Source organism: Rhinichthys klamathensis, unplaced genomic scaffold, assembly GCF_029890125.1.
Source record: "Rhinichthys klamathensis goyatoka isolate OS25496 unplaced genomic scaffold, OSU_Roscu_1.1 h1tg000154l_1, whole genome shotgun sequence".
In the NCBI taxonomy this organism is placed as follows: Eukaryota; Metazoa; Chordata; class Actinopteri; order Cypriniformes; family Leuciscidae; genus Rhinichthys; species Rhinichthys klamathensis.
In genome coordinates, this window is record NW_026606689.1 from 40,405 (window position 1) to 61,753 (window position 21,349).

Sequence of the window (21,349 nt, forward strand, 5' to 3'; positions counted from 1 at the left end):
TTTCATGAGAGTATTAAATCAAATTGCATTACATCAACACTTGGCTGTCAGATGATGATAATGAGCAGAAAGCTCTTGATAGAGCCTGTTTATGATTCTTATGTGCTGGTGGACAGGACTTCATTGGCTGGATGTCCCTAAGGGGTTCCCTGTCCAAAAATACACTGCCATAATCTCAGACTCTGAATAGTGTGGACTGCAGTGTTTTGACACTTTTGACACTTCCACCAGGAAGGTCACACACAAACTCACAAGTTGACAGCAAAGAACAACGGAAAAGAGAAGACTGCATTTTTTGTTCTTATTGTGAAATGTAGTTTCCAGAGATAGACAATTTATTGCTTTTTCATCTTCGCGTCTTTTCTCTCAACATCAGAATTTCCTCCACCCCACACACACACCATATACAAACATGAGATGATGCTGTTAACTAGATCAATAAATGTCAAGTCGATTATATCTATGTGTGTGTAAAATGTGTAAATGTGTGTATATGATAATATATCCCTCTGCTCAGTTGCACTGCTAACAGCCTTGTGTTTTCTCTCTCCCTCTTGTACAATTAAAAATGGCAAATGAAGAACACCTCGTCAAGGTCAGGTGAGTTCCCCTATACAATGCATGCCCTGTTCAGAGAAGAGGAACTTCTTGCGACCAATTCTTGAACTCGTGTTATCAGGCGTTTTTGTCTCTCCCACTTAACTAATTATTATACCGCCTATTTTGCATTCTAAATGTATGTGTCATTGCCTGCCTATGTTGTCTCTGGCTGTGGATTAATTGAATGTAAATTGGGGCTCATCCAGAATTACACTCCTAGAGAATATTATATTCCAAGACCAAAATGCAAGTGTTTAATTTCCGATACTACAATGACTAAAATCCTGCAGTGAGATTCAGAGCTAGTTTTGATTTCTACATTTGATTTGTAAATGTAAGCTACATTTGATTTCATTTTTGGACAATTTTCTGAAATGCCTTTGGAGGAAATGATTAGGAAAAATGATTGCAGAACCAAGGTTGCTGCAAAAGTGAGTGCTCACAGTTAAGCAAAGTGATTTGCAGTGGCATGAGGGCATGTGACAAATGAAACAAGACATTCAAGTTGATCCACTGGGACAAGTCCAGAACAACTTGAAAAACTTTTTTATTTTTGTGTTTGTTTGATTGCTTTTAAAGTACTGTACCTGAGGATGTAAACATAAAGAAAGGTGAAGGAGAAGATGCAGTGGACGCCATACAGGAAAAGTGTGATGATGATGCCTGCTGTACCCGACTGCTCCGTTCGAAAGAAATGCCAGTAAAGCTTGGCAGCATCTGCTAACGGTTCCTCTGCACTGTAGGATAGACGCTGACCAAACAAAATCAAAACATATTTTACAAATTCAAAACTGTTGCACAAATTTAAAAATGTAAATATATAACTCTCTGATGCTATTTGGTCATTTTGATTTGTCAAATTTGACCATTTTTTAAAAATTTTACCCACATTATCAGAATGGTAAGAAACGTGGCACTTGATATGTGAATAGACACAAAAAAAAAAAAAAAAAAAAAAAATGATTCGGAAAAGGTTAAATGGTCCAGAAAAAAAAAGTGTTCTCCTTGAACTAAATCTTACTGAAAGCTAATTTTATCAAGCTCAAATTTGTAAAACAACTTGTTTAGATTTATGGCCTTGATTTTCTATATAAAATATAAATTTCATATAAAAAGTAAAAATAGTATTTTTGTGCATTTTTTCAAAACAATAAATGAAAATTCTTAAACTTTTTTAAAGTTTACTTTTTAATTATGTTTTTTTTTTTTCCAGCAATAATCTGCCAAGTGTCAACTTTAAAAAGACCAAACTTAAGTCGGTGCTCCAAAGCATTCACGATTTATGACAGTTTAAATATAAATGTAAATATATAAATATAATTTAGTACCTTAAAATCCCCTAAAAATACAAAATATTAAATAAAAAAATATTATCGAGCTAAAATATAGTACATTCATTTCATTGAAATAATAATAATAATAAAACAGCACATTTTTGACCACCACATTAAGAGAACCAGAATAGAATAGTGAATAGGTGGGTTATTATTAATTAACCCAATCTATGGGTTCAATTGGTTGAACACATAATTTGTAAAGGGAGCACAATTCTGCCCTTTTTCAAGTTGGCCCATCTTAGGCACTAATTCGGGAAATCCAGGCAATGTTCTGTAACAGGCCTCACTGCTCTCCACATTTCTGTTGCACATTCACCAGGAAAGTTTTACGGGATTTCTGTACAATCTGTCCTGTTAAAACAAGTCCTAGTAGATGCCAAAGATGGTGGGGGTGGATCGGATGCAATACAAGTTATGGTCATTGAAGTTAAAATCATAATCAAGTAGGCTACTTTGCAAGTTTCTTTAATTGTATAATTATCAATACATTAACATAGGTGTTTTTCTTTAAATCATGAGAAATGATTATTAAAACATAATTAACTGTACTTTTAAGTAAAACTTTTAATTTGACTACAACAAAGTCCACTTTTTAAAAATGTGTTCTCATTAAAGTGCACTATCTTTAAGTAGGCCTACACTTTACACATTATATTATATTATCTGCAAGTACAGTATTTAAAAAAATACCAGATTTGAAGAGCAATTCTTTTCACAAGGAAAAAACTTAGCAATAAAAATGCTTGATAAAAAAAAAAAAAAAAAAACAAAAAAAAAAAAAAACAGTATATAATATTTCCATGAATTGAAATTAAGGGGTTAAGTGTTTGGAACAACCAATGTTTTTTAGTTATGCCACATCTTCATTGGTTCATCATCATTATATTATATATGCATAATAACACAATATATTCTAAGATCCATTTCAATATGAATGATGTTTACAATTCTAAGTTTAATTCTTAATATATCTAAACTTCTGAATGTACAGTGTATTGGCATATGTAAATGCCATTCATCATCCCAACCAAAAATACACCTGAATAATGTTCTCTCTCTACAGTCTGTCTATCTCATCCTTGTTCTTACATTCAGTTTTATTTGTAAAGTGACTTTGCTAAGATAATGTGAAACTTCTATATACAGTCCAGAAGTGTCCACGTTATTTTAAGTGACTTACCCCCAGGACGGCATCCACAGCAAAGACCGCCAGAGGGTCCAGCACTGTCCACACTGCCGCAGCCATGATAAACTTTGACAGGAAGGAGGGCGGTGAGCCAAACGCTAGCTGACAGCCCCATCTGATCAGGAGCAGCAGTAGCGTAGCTGCATTCAAGGTCAGGGGGCCTAGCAGCACCAGCAGAACCTCCTCCAGGGTAGATAGAAGCGAACCCTGATAGACCAGATCCACCGTGTGCGCACCCAACCCAAACCTGCCCCGAGAGACACAATGACGGGAAAATGATTTAGCAAGATTATCAAATAAAAAATAAATGAGAATTCTTCATATAATGGGTGTAAATTGTAAACTTCATCAATTCCAAGTTATGTGGTGTTGTTACGCTCTTAAAAAACAAAGGTTCCTAAAGGGGTATTTGCAGAGATGACAAATAAGACCATTTTGGGTTTCCCAAGAACCTTTCAGTGAACAGTTCTAAAAAAACAAAAAAACAAATGTACATGAATAATATTTTAAAAATCTAAATTACATTTTTTCAACTACGAAGTACTACGAAGTAGTAACTAGAAGCATAATGTAAAGTGAAACCAATTAACTGTTTATACATGCATAGCAATAATGAAAGCTGAAAGCAAAGGGGGACATAATCTAATTGAAAATCAAACAACAGCACAAAATAAGGTGAAATGTATAAGAACTTACACTAATATGTAGTGTTTTTGCACAAAGTTTCATGTCTTTCCTAATCTACCATCCTCTCTCTGCTCATTAATCCTCCTCTAATGTTACCTGGGAATCTCTTCCACTCTTCATTTCACCTATTCGGCCCATTTATGCTGCTCACGTTCACCACTCCAGCTGTTCTACTCTCAAGCATTTTCCAACACTTACTGTAGGTTATGTCTTTCTAATAAATGTTCATCTTTAAGATGATATTTTAGATTTATAGTCAAATTCAATTCAATTTAATTCAACTCAATTCGAGACTCGACCTGATTCAGTTTTGTTATATTATTCAGTCTTGAGATACAACTTGAATCCATTCCATTCAAGTTTCAGTCTGATTTGATCTGCATATTATGTATGTGATACAATTCCAGATTTGATTCTATTCCATTGTCAAATATGAAATGCACTCTTCATGTTTGTGTTAGGATGCTTTGCTGTAAATTACGTCAACAGATTTAGCCACCTAACACAACTCACTCCAGCGTTTACAACAGGACCTGTGTTGGTAATGAAGAGTTTTTCCACATGCTTGTGGTGCAATAAAATCCACAGAACACATGTTGTTGTGTAGACGGGTGGGACTCATTTGGCACTGCAAGGTTGTGTGCTGATTTTGAAGTGTGTTTGTGTGTGTAGGAGTGGAGGGGGGTGGTATTTGTGAGAATGCTGGGGGTAATGAAATGTGCGTGGGGTAGAGTGAGAGAGAGACGCTAATGACTGCGGGGCGTGCGAGCGTGTGTGTGTGTGTGTGTTGTCAGTTTGCAGCTGATCTCTGACCGCTACTGTGGTCACCAGCCCTGTAGAGAAACGCTCGCAGCGGACAAACGGACAGACATGTGGAACATGTCATGAGCCTATGACCCCGGCTCTGTGTTTTCCACTTGTTTCTCCCTCATCTGTCCTTCTTTACATTCCTCTCATCTTCTGTCAGTCGTTTTCCATTATTTAATGATCGGATTTGTTTGGCAACAACGCAACTTGGTGCATAAGAATTTTCACTGGGTGACTTCTGGATGATAAATTAAATTAACACCACATGCAAAACAGAACCACACTGCGGTATCACACAGGGTTTATGATGAAACGTTGTCCACACAATAGGAGAAGATAAATTCTTTCCAAATAATGGACACTTAAAAACCCGTACCACCGCATGTTATAATCAACTGACTTTCCCCTCATGAGGTTTTTAAAGTTTAGACAAGTCTTGTAAAAGATGCACGTGTATGAGTCTGTTTGCTTGCATATAAATGCACATGCACAACATATGACAACAGGGCATGAATCACCTGCATGATTTTTTTTTTTTTTTTTTGCGTGCGAGTGTGTTTCCAGTGAATTATTGTAAGCAGACATTTGTAAAGGTCAGCATATTCTCTCTTGGAATATTTCTGCATGTATTTGTGTGTTTGGAATAATGATGAGCTTGACACTGTGTTTGCGAATGATTGTTCTGTGTGTATGGTCACGCATGTCTCACCTGTTGACGGGGATGTGTTGAACCTGCAGAAAGAGCCACTGGCTGCAGTAATGCATGTACAGACGGGGAAACCACATTACAACGCAAAGAAAAATGCTCAGACTGATCTGAGACAGATGAGGACATGGACGGCAGGACAAATCGAGCAGTGACGGGAGGAGACGCACTGCCAGACGTGTTCTCTCGGCTGTCCCACAACACACAGGGCCAGACCTGTGCAAACTGTGCCTGTGAGATCTGGGGACGACACATATGATTTTATAAGCTGTGCACATATGAAGAGACTTTCTGGATAAATATGATTGAATAAAAATGAAAAACAAAAATCACTTCATTTTCATTTAACATGTCTGATTACAATTATTACAAATTTTGGTTCTGGGGACAAAATTAAGATCACATTATAAAACAGGCCATGTTAACATCTGTGGCTACCAAGTCTAAATATCATTAAAGCAAAAAAATTCTTAGTTGTGATTTTGACAATGTGAAAAGGATTTATAAAAGGAGAAAAAGTTATTAAATTCTTAGCTTTTAAATATTTAAATAGTGATGTTTTTTGAAAATCTAAAAATGCAAAACGTTTTCTGTTGTGTAGGATTAGGAGAAATAATATACCGTTTGTCCAGTATAAAAATCATTATGTCTAAGTAAAGTCCCCATAAAACATGAAAACCCAACATCATCTCATGCTTAACAAGGCTGCATTCATTTGATCAAAAATACAGTAAATTTTGTTGAAATATTATTACAATTTGAAATAACTGTTTTCTATTTTAATACATTTCAAATGTAATTTATCCCTGTGATGACAAATCTGAATTTTTAGAAAACATTACTCCTGTCTTCAGTATCACATGATCCTTCAGAAACCATTCTAAAATGTCAATTTGCTGCTCAAGAAATATTTCTTATTATTATCAATGTTGAAACCATGATGCAATAAAAAGTTCTAAAGAACAGCATTTATTTGACATTTTCTAACATTAGGCTATAAATGTCTTTACTGCCACATTTAATTTAATGTTTCCTTGCTGAATAAAAGTATTAATTTCTTTAAAAAAATATACTGACCCAAATCTGCACACACATACACACACACTTTCCACTATCGTAATCGAGTACGATACCTGTGTCTGCAACATTTAAGCAATCACAGCTGACTAAGACATGAAAGATAACATATACAGAACTAAAACATCCACACTACACCAAAACACCTTCTGTAAATCCACAACACCCTAGACAGAGTTAATGTGTCAGGGATGCTTCCATGTCAAGCCGCATTACGCCACAGCGGCAAATAAATTCTGACTTGCATCCCCTCTCTAATGAACGTATCAATGATATATGAACAGATGTATTTTTAGCCGCCTGCGCAGACTAGCTTTTCAAAAGAGAATGTCTAATGCAATGTGAAATCTGTTGTTGCCATAAAACTGATTTTTATTGCTATAGCTCCATTTCTTGAAATGTGTTTAAAAGAAAGTGTGAACAGAAAACAGTTTATAGCACTTGAAATGTGAAGGAGAAAAGAAGAAGGTAAAGTGTTGCATTCATCTGTGATGTTACATCCAGACTTTGTTCAATTACACACTATTGTTCACAGTCAGGGTAAGTGATTTGAACAAACCTCTAATTAAACTTTGGCTTGTAACTCATCCTGCAATGTTTGTGCTATATGGACGTACCAGTAAGTGATATCACAAATCATCTTGGTAAAATCTATCTATAATAATCTAATGTTTGTATGAATTACCAATGACTCAAAACTAATTGTTCCCACTCTTCTCTAATACAGATTGCAGGAAAACATCAGAATTATTACAAGTAGTGTGAAGTGTGGCGTAGGTGCAGGTCATGACGTGTGTTGGCAGGAAAGACGTGCAGTGAGGTGGGATTGATTTATGGCCTAATGCCTATGAGGCAAAGCACAGCAACCCTGAGAACTATCTGTGCCTTTAGTTACTGCTTAAAATCTGGAGTCAGTTAAAAGCTGGACGTCTTTTTTATTTGCAGAATTAAGTTATTTGCTTTCACTTTTTCTGTTTTGGACTAAAGGCATTGTTTTGTAAACGTGCCAAAGCCACTTTTTACCCCCTCCATCAGAGAACACACTGAGTCACACAAAGTGCTAAAGAGGGTCAAAAATGAAACTAGAGGTGATGGGTGAAAAAGAGTGAAAGCAGAACCTTTTTAAAAAAAGAAGTCAGAAACATTACGCTGACTTCTACAATAACCCGTTTTGGCCCACAAATAAGGCATCATCGCATACATGCTTCATAAATAAGCCAATCCCAAAATGCACTGCAATATTAATGTATATTATTAATGTCAAATACTGAACAAATATACAAGTTAATTAAAATGTACCATTTTATTCAATATCATATGTCCCTATTATGTTTTTTGTTTGTTTTTACAACATGCTATTGTAAAACCTTATTGGAACTTTGAGTCTAGCCTCTTGTCCGCTTCACACAAGGAGCTCTATTTGTGAATATAGTGTGGAGCCGGGAGGGGTGGAGACCCAGGTGGAGCTGAAGAGAAAAAGACCCAAGGTGACACCGTGGGTCTGGAGGGCCATGCCAGAGCCACATGCTTGCAGGGCTGAGGTGTAGACGATAGCTCGGCAGACTGGGGTGGAGCTGGTGGGAGTGAGGAAAACAGTGGAGCAGGAAGGAAGGAGGAGCCTGGTGGAGCCGAAGGGGTTGAGTGACGAGGCACAGCCAGAGGCCGGAAGTCCTTGGTGCAAATAGGGTGATGACTGACCAAGGCGAAGCCAGAGGGACGAGGGAGCTTGAGGGCTGACGAACAACGGTGGAGGCGAGGGAGAATGGAGCCAAGGTGGAGCCGATAGGTCAGATGGGTGAGGTGGAGTCCAGTGCTTGGAGGCTCAAGGTAAAGCCAGGGCATCGACACACCAGGGTAAAGCTGGTGACCAAGGAAGGCCAAAGGGGATCCGAGTAGCTGGACAGGGTCACTGAAGGAGGAGTCAGGGGCTGAAGAGAGCCAGCAGAGGCAGGGCCGAGGAACTGAATGGAGTTGTCAGTGGAAGAGGGAGTGGGAGGTTTGGTGGGACCAGTGATTTCAAAGGAGACTTGAGGCTGGGCGGGACCAGCGGCAATGAAGGAGACTTGAGGGTGGGACTAGGGATGCACCGATACCGATACCAGTATGGGTATCGGGCCCAATACTGAGGTTGTGTACTCGTTAAAATTATCCACTCACTGCTCTTGACTGGTTGAGCCCTGCTGGGAGCAGCTATAAATATGCACTGTGCTATTAAATTAAAGATACATAGAGCAATACAATGAACAGTGAAAGTAACAGTAGCTTCAACAATACTGTAACGGGCATAATTAGGCATGAAAATAACCGAAGGAGATATCTATTTGTTAAGCCAACTAATTTGATTCATATTCTTTTGGTTTCTCTGCCCATTTAAAAAAAAAATATTATTAAATCGGTACTCGGTATCAACAAGTACTAAAAATAAAAGTATCGTATCTGGAAAATCGTGGTCTCGGGTCATCCCTAGGACGGACTAACGGCAACAAAGGAGATAGGAGACTTGGTGGAGCCAGTGAGTCAATTTTATTATCCGTGCTCATAGGGAGAAAATCTACATCGGGGGCAGGGGCATGGGCAAGGCCAACTCCAAAACAGTCCAACTAAATAGACTTAATAGATGTAAGAACGGACAGGGAACTGAACTGAGCTGAACAGGGAGCATATATACACGGACAAAATTAACTAACAAGGGGCAGGTGGACACAATAGCTATAGTAACAAACAGGCACACAATAGGAAACTAAAGAAGACATACTGTAAAATAAACATAGGAACCAGGAAAATAGAAGTAAAGCAAAAACCAAAAAGAGACCAAAACAGAATATTACCATATTGCATGATTTGTAAACTAATTTTGACATTTGCAACACATAACCAGTGCCATATGTATGACATTTTTGACGTAATAAACTTGCTCAGTAGTTTACCTGATACAGCACTGCACTTTTACAGCTTTTGGTAATTCTATAGGTTATGTTTAGGGTAGTGTAGGCGGTAGGTTAATTTTAGTGCCACACTGGACATTTCATTTACAAACTGCTGTGATTCGTACAACAACCAATCTAATAAAATGTTCTTTCAGAGGAAACTGAACATGCTATTTAGTGTAGTTTGTGCTACAAACAATACAGTGTGTAAAAAAAATGTCAAATGTAACCCACAGGTACATTTTTTCATGACTGTTCAATAAATCTGCATCTGCGAAAAAAAAAGAAAAAAAAAATTTTGCTTATAGCACCTCTTGTGGACGTTTCATCTGATAAGTACAGCGAAAGCTACCTGAAACAATGCATTTCGGGTTTTGGAGAAATGTAGGCAGTCACGTATTTGAGCCTGCAGAACGTGTGCCTGTGTTACTACACCTATCTCAGCAGAATCATTCAACTGATTAACCTTCCACTGCATATTTGTTTATTTAATATTAATGTCAAATTCAGTACATTTTCATATAATATTTATTCATTATATTTTATATTATATTTGTATGTATTATTAATATTTTGTTAAACCCCTTTTCTAATATAAGCTTCAATCAATAAGCCTGCTCGCATGACATCACAGAGACCTTTGATTCATTTCATTTGACGCTTACTTAGAGATCCATCCTAAAAGTACTATGAGTCTGATGTTTCTGTGTTCTAATTAAAGCATTAATACAGAACATAGTGATCCAGCCCGAGAGAGACTATATTTTACCCCAGCTGAACTTAAAGTCAATGGAGTATGTAAGTGCTTTTGTCTGTATGTGTGATAGGTTGAAAATAGCTGTGCATGGTGATTGATAGCATAACATTAAGATGTGGTATAGACAAAGTGTATATATTAATAATCTTTTACACAAGGTTGAGTTTTACACAACTGATCCCAAGCAGATAACGTTCACTTTACAGTCAGCAGTGAGACACGCAGCTTTGATGTCAGTTGATCTAAAGCAATGCGCAAGTGAAGAGAGACAGCAGGGCTTTATTCTGAACGTTAACAGTTATCATAGAAAAGAGAACTACAGACATGTAAGAACATTCAGACTTCATGGCAGTATCTGTGGCTACACACTTTCATAATGAACTACATGTAACTTTGGAATTTTGTCACATCAGTCAGGGCCTAAGCAGCATCAGTTAGATTCACGGTAACTTGATGCTTTAGTGTGTCAACAACGGGATGTGATGTAACCAAATTTAAATCTTAAAATGCCCCCAGCACATAATAAATAGCCTAATAATCAATAATCATTGTGCTGTTTAAACCAACAGTCCCCAGATGCTATTTAAACCAACAGTCTCTTTTCCCACAAAGCCACAGATCATTTCAGCGTAATTTGGATATTATTCTCTTTGGCCACTTGCATCCTGTTTTCCACAAATATTTTACAATACAATGTAGATTTATATCTTGCCTTGTTTTTCCATAATTATCTTCACATCTCGAGCTTTTATAAGAAACCCAATTTCCCTGTTTCTGGCAGGGTGAGATGCACATAAACGTGTTTCATTGAGAAAAAGGCAGCAAGAGGAGAATCGGGGAGTAGTAAAAGAGAATTACTGCCGCAGAATTAGAATACGGCTCATAATTAGAATAGGAATTTTGCCACTGCCAAATTATCTGAATTATTTGCAGCTGAGGGGAGATGGGAGCTGGGGTACTTTAACCTAATCGAAAGCAGAAAAAAAATGTGTTCCACTTAATTAGTGGATCTCGTTTGACTAATAGGTAACCGCTCCTTTTTTAATGCAGTGAAGTTCCTATATATGAGAAAAGAGCTTGAGTCTCTATAAAAACAGAAACATGGAGTATGTGTGTTCTGCCAGTGTTCTGGCTCTTACATCCAAACACTCTTCCACACCCCGTGTACGTGAGGAAGCTGAGTTAAAGCCAGCGCAACATGTGTGTGTTTATAGGCCGGTTGCGTCTATCGGTAGGGAATCTCACATGGTAATGCCCAGACCCACTGAGTCTAATAAACACAGTGGAAACATGAAGTCTGTGAATGCACCTGGGATCCGCTGAGAGTGATTATGAGCAGGTTATTCAGCAAAACCCTGGCATATAATGTCTTATTTTCATAGCACAAGTTCAATATGCTTCCCAGCGCAACATCTGTGGATTTTAGCAGGAAATGAGACATCAATTAATGTGATCTTGAATATCCACACAACTGAAATAGGCAAATAAACAAACTAAAGCAAGCCCCGAATCTGCTAATCTTCTGCCAATTCTTTAAACTCATTTTGCATGCAACTTGGCCATAAACCACACCTCAGATAAAATAAACACTGTAACCAAAAAATGATGTGCAGTTTATGTATTTGGATTATCCTAACAAAAAACAGGCAAATTTTAAGACTTTAAGTTAATTATAGTTACAATTACACATTAATTATATACAAAATGAAAGTTGCAAAATCGTTGTTATATGTTTGTACACCTTACTAACTAGGGTTGACACAGTACTAATATTTCAGTAGTTACGTTTTTAATTTCAGCAGAAACTGTTGAATTAAGTACTTTAAAAAATGTTGTCCCATTTTGTCTTGTCCGTTGGTTATCACTGTCAATTACCACCGTTTCTGAAAAACATTTAAATACAGTTGTCAATCCAGACACTTAGCAGTGTACTTACAGTAGCAGCACGAAAAACGTCTCGGTTACTAATGTAACCCTCGTTCCCTGAAGGAGGGAACGGGAAACATAACGTCGACGTGACAACGTAATTGGGATCACTTCAAGGAGCCCTATCATCTTCAAGTGTCTACAGAACGAGCCAATGACAGTTGGCGTGTGTGAATCGTGTCACGCGCCCCCGCCCCGCAGCGCGGGTATAAACAGGAAGCAGGTGCACGCACACATTGTTTTTCGCTGAGGAGCCGAGATCGTGACGGCCGTACAGCGATGGTCAGCAACGGTGGCGACAGGACATTACGTCCCTTCAGGGATCGAGGGTTATATGAGGGTTACATTCTGTTTCAGTCGCTCACGGAATTGGGATCCCATGGAAAACGCCACAGTTGCTGCCACATCCAGCGCCCTACGCAGGACTCTCAGACCCCCAAGTGGCTGGGGCAGAAGGCCTGTGTAGAGGAAGTTCGAACTGCTGTTATAACCCACACAGTGGAACTCTCGGATAACACTGGGAAAGCGTCCCTTTCCAGGGAGAGGGACGCTGCGGAAGCCACATTCTGCCCGAAGGGAGGTAACATGTGGAGAAAACACATATGGACTGGCCGGTTAGGGGCAGTGCAACATATGGAATGTCACTGGGGTGGCTCCAGCCTGAGAAGGGGGAGGCAACACCGGGCAGTGACGGCAGAGTGGACTCTGCCAAGGCAAAGATACGGGCTCACCGCAGGGAGCACAAGTTACACAAGCATACGAGCACTAGGCCTGGTGTCAAACGCTGAGCAAACTTCTGACTGCCGAAGGGGTGCGGAGGAACTCAGCAGGGTTCGCCTGAGTGGGGAACTTGACTGGAGCAAAAAAGCGCACGTATGGGTTAGGGTTAGACACTAGAGCGGGAACTTCGGTGTTACCGGCTGGTTGAAGCGAGCACACAGGAAGAAACCGGCTCAACACGTAGTCTATAAAACCTAGCGAACGTGTTAGGTGTCGCCCAGCCCGCAGCTCTACAGATATCTGTCAGCGAGGCGCCGTGTGCCAGCGCCCAAGAAGAAGCGACACTCCTAGTGTAGTGGGCTCTCAACCCGGGCGGGCAAGGCATGCCTTTAGCTTCGTAAGCCAAGGCGATGGCATCCACTATCCAGTGGGCCATCCTCTACTTGGAGACAGCCTTTCCCTTCTGCTGGCCTCCGTAACAGACGAAGAGCTGATCTGAGGTCCTGAGACTTTGCGTTCTGTCCACGTACAGGCTCAGAGCACGGACAGGACAGAGAAAATCCAGGGCTGGGTCCGCCTCCTCCGAAGGCAGCGCTTGCAGGTTCACCACCTGGTCCCAGAAGGGAGTGGTAGGAACCTTGGGCACGTATCCGGGCCGGGGTCTCAGGATCACATGAGAGTTAGCCGGGGGAAATTCTAGGCACGATTCGTCAACCGAAAATGCATGCAGGTCCCCTACCCTCTTGATTGAGGCCAATGCCACCAGGAGTACTGTTTTACAGGACAGAATTTTTAACTCCGCTGACTGCAAAGGCTCAAAGGGTGGTCTCTGAAGTGCCGAAAGGACCAGAGACAAATCCCAAGAGGGTATAGAGAGCGGGCGAGTAGGATTTAGTCTCCTCTTCCCCCTCAGGAATCTGACGATCAAGTAGTGCTTTCCCAACGACTTATCTTCAACTGCATCGTTATGTGCGACGATAGCGGCAACATACACTTTAAAGGGTTGAGGGAGACGGCCTTCGCTCCAACCCATCTTGCAGGAAGGAAAGCACAGCTCTGATCAAGCAAGTTTGGGGGTTCTCCTCGTGAGAAGAACACCAGTCAATGAATAGGTTCCACTTCAACGCATAGAGGTGCCTCGTAGAGGGGGGTCTAGTGGAAGTGATGGTGTCAACTACCACGGGGGTAGGTCACCTAAGGTCTGGACGTGGGTGCCATAGGGTTCCCCGTCTCTGAGAGAGCAGGTCCTCTCTCAGAGGAATGGGCCAAGGAGGGGCTGTCGTGAGGAGCACTAGTTCGGGGAACCAGGTCCGGTTGGGCCAAAACGGCCCAACTAACAAGACCTGCTCCTCGTCCTCCCTGACCTTGCACAAGGTCTGTGCAAGAAGGCTCAGGGGGGGAATCGCATAATTGCGTAGGCCCCAGGGCCAGCTGAGTCCCAGAGCATCCATGCCGAGGTTCCCCTCGGTCAGGGAAAAGAACAACTGGCAGTGAGACGTGTCTGGGGCGGCAAACAGATTTGCCTGTGCGGTCCCGAAGCACCTGAAAATCAGCTGGACCACATGGGGATGGAGTCGCCATTCTCCCGGTAGCACTCACTGCTGTGAGAGCTCATCGGCTGCACGATTGAACAGGCCCGGAATATAAACGGCACAAAGCGACCTCACATGCTTCTGACTCCAGAGGAGGAGATGGCGGGCGAGTTGTGACATGCGACGGGAGCGTAAACCACCCTGGCGGTTGATGTACGCAACGGTCGCAGTGCTGTCCAAATGGACCAGTACATGCTTGCCTAGTAGAGGCGTTTTGAAGCGGCCCAGCACAAGATGTACTGCTAACAACTCGAGGCAGTTAATGTGCCAGTGCAGTTGAGGCCCCATCCACAGACCTGAAGCTGCATGCCCGTTGTACGTGGCCCCCCAGCCGGTGGCAGAGGCATCCGTGGAGACCACAGAATGCCTGGACACTTGTTCTAGGGGAACACCTGCCCGCAGGAACGAAGGGTCCGATCACAAGCTGAGAGTTTGGCGACAGTGTGGGGTCACTTGGACCTGGCACGAGCCGCTATGCCACGCCCATCTCGGGACTCGATTGTGGAGCCAGTGTTGGAGCGGCCTCATATGAAGCAATCCGAGCGGCGTAACTGCGGCTGCAGATGCCATATGCCCCAGGAGCCTCTGAAAAAGTTTCAGTGGTGCCGCTGTTTTTTGCGTCTGAGCGTGTTCAACAGCGCTGTCATGTTGATCGAGTCCAGCTCCATACAGAGAAAAGAGATCCTCTGCCCGGGGGTGAGTTTGCTCTTTTCCCAGTTGGCCCGAAGACCTAGGTGGCTGAGGTGACTGAGCACCATGTCCCTGTGTTCGCACAACTGCTCTCTCAACTGGGCAAGAATAAGCCAGTCGTCGAGGTAGTTGAGAATGCGAACATCATGCTCGCACATGGGAGCAATGGTGAAGACTTTTTCTCCACGACTTTCGTGAAGACACAGGGCGACAGGGCGAGCCCGAAGGGTAAGACTTTGTACTGATATGCCCGTCCCTCGAATGGAAAGCGAAGAAACGGTCTGTGTCGAGGGAGAATCGAGACATGAAAGTACACGTCCTTCAGGTCGATTGCTGCAAACCAATCTTGGGGACGGATGCATTTTGAAATGACCCCATTCAGAGTGGGGTCTGAGTGTGTGGTTCAACAAGTACCTGCTTCCGTCGAAGGGCAGAGTGAGTGTGCGGAGTGTCAGTGCATCCGGGACACAGCCACTCCTGCTCGCTGGTGATGAAAGAGGGGCTTAAGGGGGGCAAGGCATAGCGTCGTCGACCGCCAAGTGTGCCCTCTTGGGACCCAGAGGTTTCAGAAATTGCTCTTATATTGAAATTGTGGGTCCAGTGGCGGAACAAAAACAAAAGGAAACAAAAGATTCTCCGCCCGGCCCTCCAAGAAGCTTGCCTCCTGGTCTGGCAGCGGCCTGGACGGGCGTGGTCGACTTCCTGCGGCTTGCTCCACGCTGAGGCCTGGATGATGCCTGCTGCTGAGGCTTAGCGGGAGTGGAGGACACCGCGGGGAGGCCGACCTTGGCGACGAGTGGGCGGAGGGTCTGTGGCCGAAGGACGGGTGGGAGCAGCAGCGGTCTGCCGGGGCAGGATCGTTGTCGGGATAATTCCGGTTCACGTGGCTACGCTGAAGCGATAAAATTCTGTATTATAAGTTTCAAGGCCAGACAAGTAGTTTATTGAGGGTTTTTTTTTTTTAGGGAAGGACTATATGCCTGCGCACATATATTCAAATGTGCATACCTATAGAATGAACTCTTAATACGCATGTGCATCAGCGTTCTCACAGGTTCGCGATTTTAAAGTTTGCGTAGAGTGAACTTAAAGTCCCTGTAAAGTCAAAATTAAGCATGTGTTCTGAGGTTGTCACACCACAGAAAAATGTGTTATTAGCCACCCAGACAAATTTGAATGATAAAAAAAGCCGGCAAGTACATAAAATAAGCTATCAAAATCTTGAAAAAATGAGCTCTCAAACGCTGGGGGCGTGTCCGCTGGCTGCGCTGAAACCATGCCCACTCGCGGGAAAGCTGCCGGCGGTGATATTAGCTGATACTGCTTTCGAGACGGGGAGATGAAGGCCGAGTCGGGAGATAGTCGGTTCCGCCCTATTCACCAGTAACAGCGGATTATCAGTGAATCCCAGTTGTCTCCGACGAAAGTTTATAAAACTATCCCGTGTAAAATGATCACTACAGAGGCGGGTGTTGACGGTGATCCTCAGCTCTCCATCAAGGTTGGCTCTTCACAAAATTAATTCACCTCTTCTTGATGTGATCGTTTTTAGGAAATTTAAATAAAGACACCGATCTGTTTTGTACATGATCGCATCCAGGTAGTAGCCTACGCATTTCCGTGTCGAAGGCATAGCTAGCAAGCAAACTGTAGGCTGTAGTAACTAATAGTACTGACAGTAACTCGCAATTGAGCGGCGAACTGATGCGAATGTGCTCTATTGTTAGGGGAGTGGCCAGCCTCAGTGCGTCATCAAGTAGGGGTGTGTCCATGAGCTCAGGGGCTCCAGTGCGTCATCGAGCCCCGTTTTAGCCCCGCCCAAAAAAATCCGGAAAATAGCAATGGTGAAAAACTGTTTAACGGTCTAACTCCACAATTCAGTACTTCACAGTTCACATTCTTTGTAATATGTTTTAGCAATACATTTCTAACATTTATAATGGATTTAGAATTTTTTTTTAGAATTGCCTTTACAGGGACTTTAAGAGTTTTCTGTTAAAACGGTGTCGTGTTAGCGGCCCCTAAGTTAATAACTAATGATTGTTACGATGGAAGTGAATCAATTAAAACCAACTTTAGCTGGAAAATATCTTTATTCTAGAGCTGTCATAAAGCCAAAACAATCTCTGTTGCTTTGATTTCCTATTATCACTGTAAAGCAGCTTTGGAACAATCTACATTGTTAAAAGCGCTATATAAATGAAGATGACCTGATTTGACTTGTGTCGGATCGCCTCCGTCTGCTTCTGTGCGGCCGAGAACTGCTGGGCAAAGCTCTCGACCGCGTCGCAGAATAACCCAACCTGGGACAGAGGGGCATCCAGGGAACCGATATTTATCGGTGTCCCTCATATCCGCCAGGTTGAGCCAAGGTGGCGCTCCTGGACCACCAAGGTGGACATCGCCTGACCAACGGAACGTGCGGTTTCCTTCGCAGCCCGGAGGGCGAGGTCAGTTGCCACATCGCCGGACCAACGGAACGTGCGGTTTCCTTCGCAGCCCGGAGGGCGAGGGCAGGAGGAACTCTGGGTCAGAACCACCCTCGTTCGTGTCCATGAGCGCCTGGGCCTGGTGGACCTGCAGAAGCGGAAGCAGCCTGTCCACAGGCTCTGTAAGAAGCCTTCGCCGTAAGACCAGACGAAAACTTACATGCCTTGGACGGGAGCCGTGGATTGCCCCACCAGGAGGAAGTGGACGCTGGACACAGTTGCATCGCAACGGCACGCTCCACCGGCGGAACATCCACATGCCCCTTAGCTGCTCCGCCATCGAGGGTGGTGAGGGGGGAGGAGCTACTAGGACGGCTTCTGGCACAATACGGTGCCATCCACGTCCTAGTGAGCTCCTCATCCACTTCCGGAAAGAATGGGACCGGGGAGGCGCGCTGAGAACCAGCACGGCCCGCCCCGAGAAACCAACCGGGAAGGTTCGGGACGTGGTAGAGGGTTCCACACAACCCGACCTTCTCGGCGGCCCGGGAAAGCATAGGCGCCCATTCTGGATCGGACTCGGGCAACGCTACACTCCCCGAAGGGGGCAACGCAGCTGAATCCTCATCTCCAGAGCACTGAAGCTCCCCCTCCGATGCTGCGATCGACATCTGATCATCAGGCGGAGCCCCAAAGGAGATGGCTGGTCGTCCATGAGAACGGCGGCAGCGCTTGTGAGGCATGAGGGACCCACGAAGATTGTCTCGGCGGGGAAGCCCTCACGGTGATCCTCAGATCACCCTGGCCATGCACAGAAGTAGGTCTATTCTGAGGTCCAGAATAATAATAAGGTTTTTAATCTTTTGCGTTCCCCCAAGAAATGTTGTATTCCCTCGCAACAAAATTGCATTCTCTCGCAAAGATATGTGCGTTCTCTCGCAAAGATATTTGCGTTCCCTCGCAAAACTTGTTGTGAGCTCAGACAAACACTTCCCGTTTAATGTCCCGCTTGGCAGTGTTTCAGAAAGCTCCGTACGTTAACAATGGAGCGGTTCATAGAGCTTGAACTTGTTGTCCACGACGTTACTATGATTTGGAAATAGGTGTTATTTGTGTTTTAACAACGTTTAGGTCACAAGTTTTTGATCTGGGAAGTTCGAATCTGTGAATATATTGCCAACTTTACTGAACTCCTTGAACACTGACTGCATTTCTTTATATTTGAGTCAAAGTTCAAACACTATGAACTGTTCCACTGTTAACGTACAGAGCAGTCTGAAACACAGTCAGCGGGATATTAAACGGGAAGTTTTTGTCCGAGCTCACAACATATTTTGCGAGAGAACGCAAAAGCTTTGTGAGGGAACCCAAATATCTATGCGAGAGAATATAGTTACTTTTAGAACACATAAATGTTCCTTGATTTCTTCTTGTCTTTATTTACAAGAATGAAAATTAAATCAATAAAAAATGAATAAAATAAAAAAAACTTCCCCTGCTGCTGGAAGTTGTCGTGTTGCTTTAGTTATGGTGCCATCTTGGATTCAAGACCCTCCTAAAATGTACTACATTTCTTTATTATATCCAATCTCACAGTGTTTAAACAATAGGCATTTATTCATTAGTTTTGATTTCAACATGTCATGTTAACCTGTTAACTAAAGCCACTCAATGAAACCTAAACCCAGCGCGCAGAAAATATATGATCTCTTTTTCAAACAGAATCATGTGCCCTTGCAGTCACCTAACAAAAGCCTCAAAACAGATGCACAAGACAGGACAGGAAGGAAATTCAGAGGGACGTCAGAATGACAAAAAAAAAAAAAGCTGCAGGTTTTGACCCACTGTTCACTGAATAAATCTGTACAGACTGCTGTCGCTGCAAATCCTGCTCCATTATACAAAATCCAAACATGCCGCGGTCCACATGAACATCAGCAAACATTAAACAATTTCAGCGCCAAGGATCTTTTCACATTTAGTGTCCACAAAGCGTATTTGTATTCTTAGGTCACACTAAAAATGTCTGAATGTCAATGCAATAGAAAATATTAAAACAAGTGTCATTTATTTTAATAGAATATAGCACAGGAACACATTTTAAGCTAATATATATATATAAAGGTTTTTAGACTTGAAATGATAAAACAATACATACTATTATTGTGACACTTTGTGATTGAGGAACTTTACTGAAACATGTTCATAGGTGTTTTGATGAACTACACCTGTGGTTATCTGCCATTTTTGGTTCAATGTGTTGTGAAGATCTGAGCTCTTTTCTGATCTCTTGTTCTCAATGACATGTTGGCTTTTGCTTGATGTTTCCAATTCTTAAGAAATTATACTATCTGTCCTTTAATCTCTAAGGAATGTGTAATTGTCTAACTGTACATTTATAAAAATGTATACATTTAGATTTGAGATTTTTTTTATCAAATTAATTATTTAGAAATTAATTAATCATTTTTAAAATGCTAGTATTAAAAGCTTTATAGATAGAGAATGCCGTCAGACTCTTGAGGCTGTACAATACAATTTATTGTTGTTTTGGGTTTCTTTATTTAAAGAGAAATGAAAAGACATTACAGTTGTTGCATACAGCAATCTAAATACAGCTGGTCTTGTAAATAACTCCGAATATCACAGGGAAAACAAATCTCTGGCCTTTAAAGCAATCATAAAAAGTCCAATTATGATAAAAATCAAGCATTAGGAGAAACATGTCAAATCAACATTAGTCAATCATTATAGTCATTCAAGATAAAATGTTTAATTCTACAAACCCAGCAAAATTACAGACACAAACCTGAGCATGAGAAAAGGACTGCACCAAACTGGCCTGTGACAACTGACAGCTCCATCACGCTTTGCATCATGGGTAATTCAAACTGTGATAAAATCTGCTGTCAGCTAACCGCTTCATAGAGCCAGACATATTCACTTATTTACACAGGCAAGAAATACTACTTTAAAATGGTACTGCATGTTTATGTTGGCACTAAATACATACACACTAAAACATCTCTATTTTTCAAGGCTCTACAGTGGAAACATGCATCGGATACATCTGTTTATTTTTGGATACAATTTGAAGGAAAACAATTCTATATTAAATCTAAGTTATTTATTAGTGCATAAATCTCTTGAGACTTTCTGAACATGCTGTTGGAAGTCCATAAAAACACAACATGACTATTCCGTCCATGGCCTTATTCAGATGGGCACCTCATTCTCTGAAGTGCACTTGAAACTACGGCTATGGGAAAATACACAACACAAACACAACATGATTCAGCCACCCACCACACCACGACCGGTCAGCCGCTCTCAGGCCAACAGCCCGTCAGATTTGACAGTTCTGATTTCTGTGAAGTCAGAGGCCATCTATACAGACCTGGCCATAGAAGTCTAGCGTGTGTTTGTGGAGTTTTGATGGTTCCCAGGAGCCTCTCAGCACAGGAAAGGGCCCATCAGCCCCTGAGGTGACTCTACACACCTCCAGACAAAACTACCCACAGTATTACATCAGAATTGATTGACCTGTGACTCCAAGATGGAGGAACGTGGGATGTGAAACTTCAGGCATGCTCTTCTTACACATGGCTTTCTCTGCGCTCACAATGAACAGCCGTAAGATGATTACTGAGATCTACAATTAGCATACATAACAAAAAAATGACTTAGGGTTGATATTTTTTAAACAACATTGAGTGAAAAGCAAAAAAGTCAATGCCACTGCAAATGCCATTTGAAACCTATTTTTACTTCAGTAATCTTTACCACCTGCAAACAACAAGGCATTGAAGATCATGTTAAACTAAAGATTATTGGCTGTTTAAAAGAGTAAAACAGAAGTGCACTTAAATTAATTGAATGTGCACATGTAGTGTACTTCAAATATAAAA

General features: G+C 42.0%; 1 protein-coding gene across 1 annotated transcript in view; it reads right to left on the reverse strand.

The window, feature by feature from the left end:
• Nucleotides 1-21,349, reverse strand: part of LOC130090926 (uncharacterized) — a 95,438-nt gene that overhangs the window by 32,699 nt on the left and 41,390 nt on the right. Inside the window, exons 6-8 of the mRNA XM_056258573.1 lie at nt 5,327-5,563; nt 3,118-3,370; nt 1,188-1,351 (exon numbers count right to left, since the gene is read on the reverse strand). Coding sequence (XP_056114548.1) covers nt 1,188-1,351; nt 3,118-3,370; nt 5,327-5,563 — 654 coding nt within the window. The remainder of the gene's footprint in view (nt 1-1,187; nt 1,352-3,117; nt 3,371-5,326; nt 5,564-21,349) is intronic.